The sequence below is a fragment of the Kogia breviceps genome, chromosome X (assembly GCF_026419965.1).
Source record: "Kogia breviceps isolate mKogBre1 chromosome X, mKogBre1 haplotype 1, whole genome shotgun sequence".
NCBI lineage: Eukaryota > Metazoa > Chordata > Mammalia > Artiodactyla > Physeteridae > Kogia > Kogia breviceps.
The window spans coordinates 16,937,027-16,946,478 of NC_081330.1; the positions used below are offsets into that span (position 1 = coordinate 16,937,027).

At 41.2% G+C, this 9,452-nt stretch overlaps 1 protein-coding gene across 1 annotated transcript; it reads left to right on the top strand.

The window, feature by feature from the left end:
• Positions 1 to 5,939: 5,939 nt before the first annotated feature.
• USP26 (ubiquitin specific peptidase 26) lies at positions 5,940 to 8,753 on the top strand. The gene has a single exon (XM_059051270.1). The coding sequence runs from the start codon at positions 5,940 to 5,942 to the stop codon at positions 8,751 to 8,753; it is 2,814 nt and encodes a 937-aa protein (XP_058907253.1).
• Positions 8,754 to 9,452: the final 699 nt, after the last annotated feature.

Genomic DNA, 9,452 nt, shown 5'->3' on the forward strand with positions numbered 1-9,452 from the left:
TCATGCTGAATGAAGTGAGACTTGGACTAGGTCTTAAAAGGAAGAGTAGAACTAAGACAAAAATTGGGAGATTATTTGGGAACTTCAGGCAGAGAAGAAATGCTCTAAGAAGCTGAGATGGCAAAAAACACATGGACTCTTACGTAATACTAACTGAATTTGACTTAATAGGTTTTCCTCGTGCTACCATGTTGTGGTGTATTTGTCTCACAACCTATCTGAGGTCAGGAGGACTTTATCACTTCATCTTTGGATCTTGTCCATAGTCGATGTCCATAGTCGACTCGTTATCAACAAATATTTTGGTTAGTTAAATAAATAAGGAAATGAATGTGATACTTAGCCGACAGGGCTATAAAATCGTAGGAGAGTTGCAATAGGAGTAAAGGAATTAATTTCCAGAAAGCCTCATTTATCATAGTTTCAATGTAACAAGTATGCACTTTCTCATGAAAGAGCTTTCTTTCTTAATGAAATCATATTTAACTTCTGGAGAATAACCTGCATTCTGTTTTCCTAATCAACTATGTCATTAATAATACTAACATAATCATTTTAAAAGAATGAAAAGCAACAACAACAAAAAAGCTCCACCAACTCTGTCGCTGAGAAAAGGTTCAAAGCTTGACTAGTTCATGGGAACAATTTGCTAGTCTAGAGATTTCTTTCCATTTTGGTCCAGGCCTCCTATGGAGAGATTTATGTGCAGTGCATGTCAAGAGGCAAAATAATGGCATTTCTCTGCTATACAATGACTCGGACATTTGCTGAGTGCAGAAATGCACCTTTAAACAGAGAAAGAAGCAGAATCTGCCCTGATCCAATCATTTTGAAAAGCCATGCGCACAGAAGCTGGGGCCAAACATAATGACGCGATTTAATTGCTAATGCCCTAGAAGCAACGAGCCTCTTGATGTGTTGACCTTTAACCCAGACTTGGGAGGGTGAAAAAAGAGAGGGGATGGTTTTCCCCTCCCCCTTCCCCTCCCCCATCTGATCCTGCCTGCCTCTAACGCTGTCCACACACTCTTTAACATTCATCTCTCCACCTCCGTTCCCATTAGTTACTTCCAGCTTTGGGGCCGGGGCAGAATGAATAGAAGAACCAAAAGGAAGGTGGGTGGAGAATAGGAGAAGGAAGCCTACAAGCAGTCGACAGCTGCTTAGAAGCAGGGGGCAGAAGTACAGCTACAGAAATGGGAGCTGAACTCCGGGTCCCCTGATGCTGCTTCTACCCCACCCCCAGTATCTCCTGAGATTTAGGCCTTTCCGTGTTTCTGTTCCCCACCCCTATTTCACCCTTTCTGGTCCATGTTTATAAACACTCCCTTCTGACACCTTCACCTCCCTTTTCCCTCTTACTTGGCTATTTATGAATGGCAAAATCTTGAGCAAAGTTAAATCCAAGGCTCTGCCTATTACACATCTGCACCATGGCAGCTGGGCAGCTGCGTATAGCTGGAGAAGAAGACACGCGTGCTGATTGGTTTTGCTGTAAATTTGTGACCACTAGCCTTAAGTGGACCCTTTGTGCTGCTCAGCAAGGTTACTAATCCATTCACTCTCCTGGTTGGTTGGTTTACAAAACGTTTGCACCTTCTTTCTTTTTTCTCTTCTTTCTCTTGAAATTTCTTCACTGTTTTCCAGCCAAGCTGGTCTGCTTTCTGTGTCAAGCACATTCCCAGCTGAGGGCCTTGTTATTGATTCTTCCTCCTGCCTGGAGCACCCTGCATCTACGTGTTTGCTTCCTCACTTCCTTCAAGACATCCTTATCAGTCAGGCCTTCCCAGGCCACTCTATATAAGGCAACAAGCACAGCCCCGTCAGCATTGGCACACCCTGTTCCCTTAACGTGATGTTTTCTTTGGCAGTTACCACCCTCCGGTATTCTATATATTTTATGTTTGTATATTATTATCCCCCTGCTAGAATGAAAGTTTTATGAAAGCTTGGGATTTTAAACAATTCTTTTTATTCTCCTATAGCTAGTGCTTAATACAATGCTTGCTAGTATGCCATACAAATTTGTTTCAAGAATGAATGGATAATGAATGCTTGCTGGGTTTTGAGAATTCCCTCTTCCTATTTGCCCAAACCAGCATATTCATAACAATATTTTTTGTATGGTAACCATAGTTTCCAAGCCCAGATTCAATACATGTCATCTAATTGGTGGGGAAAATACCTTTCATTTTGCTCTGTCTTGGGAAATTCAATGTGCTTATTAATAATATTCTATCTAGAATCATAGTCTCATAGCATGGAGTCCTCAAAAGAAGCTTAGATGATCGTTTTCCAGTTAGTTTAGTGGCCCCGATAGCATATTTGGCTTATCCAAGGTCACTAAACTATGTTCAGTTTAAGAGTTGAAGTTGTTGGGTTTTTCAGAGCTCTTGCCAGGGCTTTGTGGAGATACCCAGAAATTATTGAAAACCTCTATGGTAATTATCTGGCCCCGTCTTTTCTACTTAGTGCATACAGCGGCTAGCATATCACCTCATGGGTCCTTCATCATTTCTATCCAGTGAGGCTTGCTTGAATAACTGAGCAGGATTTCTCACCATATGCTAGGTTTATCTTTGTTCTCTCACTTCAAATGTTTTCAAACTTAAGAAGCTGTAAAATAGCATGATAATTAAAGCTCATCACTTGTACCAAACCACCTTCTATACCTCGACCCCCACCTATTCAGTGAAATAAACACATACTTGAGTTTATATAGGTAATTACAGTTGTAATCAGATGTCAGTGGAAGAGATCTGACATAGAGATGTTGCTTTCTCATAGTCACTGAGCCTAAAGGGCCTCCTGGGTTTATTCACCTGCCTCCAGGCTGTAACTACCTCCAGATTGTCTCCTTTTGTAATGAATGCTTTGGGAATGAGAAACGCATATTCAAATTTGAAGGGTGTATTCTCATTGGTTTTCAGGTTTTTCTAATTCTTGAAATAATGAAAGCATGAATGGTTGAAATATAGCCTCCAGAGGGTAAATAAAAGGCTCACAAGTACTCATTAAATTATCTTACTAAAGAATTAATAACCTGGGTTTCTGGGTTCTCAAGTTTGTAGGGCATGCTTCCCAAGGGCCAATTTCTTGTTTTCCCTGAAAAAGATGAGGTTAAGCCTCATCGTTTTGCAGAGTTGCGGGTAGGGCTTGAGAAATCTCAGTCCAGGAGACCCTCTCTTTTACAAAACACTGCTCCCACCCTGAGTATGTGTCAAGCTCCAGAAAATGGCAGTGAAAAGATATTTTCCCAGATTCTCCCACTGGAAGCAAGGCTCTTTGCAACTGTGGTGTTTACACAGTGACATTTAGAGTCTAAATTGTTTAGGTACAGTGAGCGCTTACATCCTTTTGTCCCTGAGAGCACTGACCACGATACCTGGCATGGAGCAGACACTCAGGAAATCATAATCAAATCAGCACAGGGCAGATGCTCAGCAACTACTCAGTGACCAAGAAGATCAGTGTAAAGTGAATTAGTAAATTAACAACAAAGAAGACATTTCTACCAGGAGTCTTTTTACCTTATGGCCAGCTTCTCGACACCATAGGTCATGCCTCCAAATCTGATATGAGTAGCGCAGCTTTATGAGTTTCTGGCTATACTTTTGAGATCAGCAGCTAGCCCAGTGTGTTGTGCTAGTAGGTGATCAATCAATGGACTGAGTTTGTGGGTAAAATGAGAGAAAAAGTACCTTGGCTTTCATAACTTTTGAATGCAGTCGTCATCCATATGGTTTGAATCTGGTGTAGGCTACATAGAATAGTCACAAAGTTCTCTCCAGTGGAGTTTGAGAGAACGGATAGATTTTAGTTTAAAATCTTCCCCAAAAACTAACAATCAAAGGAAGCCCTAAAAGTGATGAGGCAGAATCAAAAAAGGGGATTTAAGCTTAAAATGTGCCAGGAAGTGAGCAGCGGTTAGACTGCTCAACTGTGTATCAGCAATATGGTTCTTAACCTTCACTGCCCATGCTCAGTGGGTTCAAAGACGTCTCCTTAATTCGGGAATGAAATGTAAGCAGGTTGAACTGGGAAGAAGGTATAACACATAGGGCCATTGTTTTGGAAACACATGTCTCTTAACTGTGGTTTTTTCTTTTTCTTTTTTTTTCTTTTTTTTTTTTTTCCTTTTTTTGCGATACGCGGGCCTCTCACTGTTGTGGCCTCTCCCGTTGCGGAGCACAGGCTCCGGACGCGCACGCGCAGCGGCCACGGCTCACGGGCCTAGCCGCTCCGCGGCACGTGGGATCTTCCCGGACCGGGGCACGAACCCGTGTCCCCTGCATCGGCAGGCGGACTCTCAACCACTGCGCCACCAGGGAAGCCCTCTTAACTGTGTTTTTTTTTTTTTTTTTTTTTTTTTAACATCTTTATTGGAGTATAATTGCTTTACAAGGCTGTGTTTTTGAAAGCAGAGAGTGGAAGTGCCATGAGGGTGTAGATTATTTCAGCTATCATTAGAAAGAATGGACAACAATTTTTGATAAATACAGATCAGCTGGGTTCACAGCATTTTAAAATGCAGACTAGAAGTTGTTCTGGGGTTGTATAGGTTCTCTCAAGTGGTTGAAATAGGAGCAATTAAGACTTTTTCGTGGAGAGGAAATAAACTCTTACATAGCATCTATAGTAGGAGAGTGAACTATAAATAATCCAGACACTCGAGTTTGCTGTGGTGCTTGAAAGTTTTTAGGGCCTCGTTTCCACTATGATAAATATGATCATTCTCTCACTTGGACATATATGCACTTTTTTTATGTGGATGGGTGCAATCCCTACTTTACTGAATGTAGGTTGATAGATAAAATACTTGATAAAACAAAAATCTCATTAATGTATGCTCCACCAGTTTCGAGTTTTTGATAATTTGGATAGGGATTGAGCAGAAGTTTCATTTAGTATTATTCATAAAGACAGGGTTTACTGAGCAAGTTAATAACATAGACAAGATTCAGGAAGAATATTTAACTATGCAGGAGAAAAAACTTCCAATCAATTCTCGGACATATGCTTTCTCATACAAACATTTGTAGTGCTAAGTGTTAAGCTATTCATTAATTCAGATTGGTTCACTACAGAGTTATGCAGAAATGTTAAATTTTGAGTGATTGAGTACAGCCGATCCTTCCCGGCTGGCTTTGAGTGCAGGGAGCTAGCTCAGGTTATGTGGCCCCTGTGGCCAGAGCTGGAGTTAGCCAATTCTTTGATACCTGCTTTAAGCAGTGGTAGTTAGGCCCTCACCCCACATGGGGTAGAATGTATGGACTTTTACTACCCTGGTGTCACATGAAAGAAAGGAACATAACAGGATTTGGAAGGAGGTAGATTGAACTCTCCATCTGTTATTGGGTTGAGGGCTGCATAGGGCCTCTCACTTTCTTATTCACTTATTGTGCTTGCCTCGTGGGGACAGGAGGATTAGCATATTTTATATATATATATATATATATACACACACACACTTGAGACATTGTTCATTATGCTCTTCAGCTGTGTACTGAAAGTCTTCCAAGTGTTTAATGATTTCAGTTGAAGTGTGGAAATTAATCAGAATGGAGTCTAGTATTGCAGTGGAAAGAAGATTTAGTGTATGGGAGTAGAGTTTGAGTTCTATCCAGGCATTCCTCTGATAGATTAAATAATTTTTCTTGATTTTCTTTACAGTAGCGGTCTTGCCTTGGGAATCAAGACTCGGCCTTCGTGCAACCATGGAGAATTCTCGAAGCATATTGCTTTTATCACTAAAGAGCTGGATATCCAGAGCCTGAAGAGGCTCTAGGATAAAACTAACACTTGAAACAGGATCATTCTACATAGAGAACTAAGGAACTATTTCTTTGGTGTTGTCTCTAGAGGTGAATTGGCCAACAAATTGAAACTTTAAGATTGTCGATAATTCAGGATATGTGTATTTAATTTGTAAAGAAATCATGGCTGCCCTAATGGTACATGGTTTTGTCCAAATATACAGTAGGAAGACTCGGATGTCTGAAGTGAAAGAAGCATTCATTGAAATAGTGGAAAAAAAGAGGAAAGTTATATTGGTTGTCTATTTCAGTACTGGAGAATACAGAACTTTTCAGCTAAGTAATAATGTCAGAAACATAGTCCTTAGACTCTGTGGAGAAGACCAAAATTTTCTGCATTTAATTTTCCAGACGAATGCCTTCTTGTCTATTGAAAGATTATCCTCCAGAGATGCCCAAAATTTGAAGATATTCCTGGATAGAGTCCATCAAAATCATCTTCAACCACCCGTAAGACCTGATAGGGATGGGAGTATCTTTGCCATTACAAGAACACAGAAGGCAGGTGGCAAAAATGCATCTCACAAAATATGTAAGACCTCAAGTAAGATGTCAAGTAAAATATGTAAGATGTCTTTTGGGAGAAAAAGAAATGAAACACCTGATGATAAGGAGATGCCTTTGTTTGCATCACAATTGTCAACATTAACCTGCGAAGAGTTATTAGAAAATGGATATGGGAAGAGGGAAAGGAGGCCATCATCTGGCTCAGAGATGAATAAGAATTTCCTGCAAGAGAATACCTCTCTGAAGAACAGGATATCAAAGATGAACCCCTTGAGATATGTAAGCCACAATGAGAAGGGAGAATTAAGGTTTAAAAGGTTAAAAAAGAATAATAAATTGGAACTTGGAGCTTCATTAAATATCAATTCTAATGGAACTCCTTACCTAGATGTCACTGATCTTCTCCAAAGAGTGTCTGAGAAAATATATTTAGCACTTCTGTCAGAATCAAAGTATGTTGAAGATGACCCAGAGTGGGGCAAACTCAAGATGATCTTTGACTTTTACCCCCAGAAACTATGGCAAGGCCTCCCCAATTTGGGGAACAGCTGTTATATGAATGCCGTTTTACAGTCCTTATTTTCGATTCCATCGTTTGCTGATGATTTACTCAATCAGGGCTTCTCATGGGGTAAAATGCCCCCTTATGCACTTAGCATATACTTGGCACAGCTGCTTATTCTGAAAGATATTTATAACATAAAAATCAAGGAGAAGTTACTTGTGAATATTAAAAATGCCATTTCAGCAGTTGCAGAGGTATTCGCTGGCCACATGCAGAATGATGCATATGAGTTTCTAGGTCACTGTTTAGATCAGATGAAAGAAAACACAGGAAAATTTAACGCCGTTTGTAAGACTGAAAGTGACTCTGCTGAAGGAAATTCACCTCAACAGGCTTCGGCTGGTAGAGCTGACACCACGGTTCCTGTTTGCCCTGTCGCCAGTAATTTTGATTTCGAGTTGCTGCGCTCAATTATTTGCAAAGCTTGTGGGCACATTGTTCTTAAGAAGGAAGTTGAGGATACTCTCTCTATTAATCTTCCCCAGGGAGCACAAGCACTTCCCTTGTCTATTCAGTCTAGTTTTGATCTTTTCTTTGAAGCAGAAGAGCTTGAGTATAAATGTGAGAAGTGTAAACACAGGAGCTCTACTGCAGTGCATAATTTCAGTAGGCTACCCAGGGTCCTTATTGTTCATCTGAAACGCTATAAATTTAATGAGTTTGGGTCCTTAAGGAAGGATGACCGAGAAGTCATTATTTCCAAATATTTAAAGTTATCTTCCCGTTGCAATGAAACTACCAAACCGCCGCTTCCCTTAAGCAAGAATGCACCTATTAGGGATTTCCAAGTCTTGAAAGTCTTTCAAAAGTTCAATTCGAAAACCATCAGTTCACTGACAGATTCAACAAAGCAGACCTCAGAATCCAAGGATTCTTTGGCTCCACACATTAGATCAGACAAAGAGTCTGAACCACAAGAATGCCAGACTCTTCATACAGCTTCAAGCAGAAAGGAGCAGCAAGAAGACCTGGGAAAATATTCTAAACTAAATATAATAGAGTCCACATTGGTAAACTCAGGACATGGAGCAGCCATTGCAAGAGAGCTATTAGCAGTAGGCTTAATGATGAATCTGGAAGACAGCTCTCTTTCTCTGAACGGTACACCTGCCAGCAGCCCAGATACATATCACAAAGTGCCTGGAATTCCAAAGCTAAAGAAAAACAAGAAAACCAACACGTCTGCAGATTTTAAGAGCGTGGCTGAGACCACCAAAGAATTTTGTAACGATAAAAAAAACAGAATTTCAGAAGAATCTTGCCAAGTGCCTGAAGAGACCCAGCAGTGTGGCGCGATAAGACTCTGTGAACAAGACCTTTGCCTAGTGCTAATTCGAAGGTTTCCACCACCTAACACCCAGTGGCACACAGAGAAATGCAAAAGGCACACAGAATTAAGTTTCCAGGGAGCCAAGGTGAATTCCCTAGGTGCATTGGGTTCCAATAAAGACCCTGGAAACAACGGCTCTTCACACGTGGAGGAAGCTTCACACGTGGAAGAAGCTTCACATGTGGAAGAAGCTTCAGCCAAGAAACCAAACAGAGAAGCCAAGATGGGAGACAGTCATGACTATCGGCTCATTGGTGTTATCAGCCATCTTGGAAAAACACTTGGCTCTGGCCACTATGTCAGCGATGCCTACAGCTTTGAGAGGCAAGAGTGGCTCACTTACAGTGATCTGCAGTTATCAAGTATCCAAGAGGCCCCAATGCAGGAGGCTAGGCTTTGCACCGGGTACATCTTCTTTTACATGCACAATGAGATCTTTGAAGAGCTGTTGGAAAGGAAAGAGAACTCCCAGCCTCATAGCACAGAGGAAGGAGTAGGAAAAGAAGTAGACCCTGGCTCACATACATCTCCTTAACAACCTCTTTTGCTCACGGGCCCAGCCACTCCGTGGCATGTGGGATCTTCCCGGACCAGGGCGCGAAGCTGCATCCCCTGCATCGGCAGGCGGACTTGCAACCACTGCGCCGGCAGGGAAGCCCTGCGTTTTTTGTTTCTTATATTCATCTATGCTTTTCCTTCCTATACTGATTATGATCAAAACACACACACAGTTATTCTTCTGCTGGTCGTACTCAGCGATTTGATGGGAAAAAATAGTTTCTGAAGTCCTGGCAAAACAAATGAAAAAACCAGTTGCTGAGCCCCTGGCAATAAAACAATAGTTGCTGGGGTCCTGGCAATAAATACTAAATGAAGCTTGTAGTTTATGAATCCTCCTGGGCATACATAGATGAGGCTGAACACCATATCAAGTCTCCAGATTGTTTGCTAAATTCCTCCTTTTCCTCAATGCGAAAGAAGCTATATATACCATCAAGTTTAAACCTTGAGGATGGGGAAGTGGACTTGCCCTCAGGAAATTGAACACCTTTTCCTGTTTGTCTGCTAGCAAACTGTTCTTGGTGATCTAAGCCCACCATGTCATTCTGGTCTTTTCAGAGGGGCATTTAGGCATTTAGGCATTGCCTAAAAGGAACATTGATTACCAGAACTTCATCTGAAGCCTTGAATAATATTCACTCAACACTGTAAGACTAATTCCAAATTTGTTTAC

Coding starts and splice junctions, on each gene's coding strand:
- USP26 (XM_059051270.1), top strand. CDS start 5,940: ATGGCTGCCCTAATGGTACATGGTTTTGTCCAAATATACAGTAGGAAG.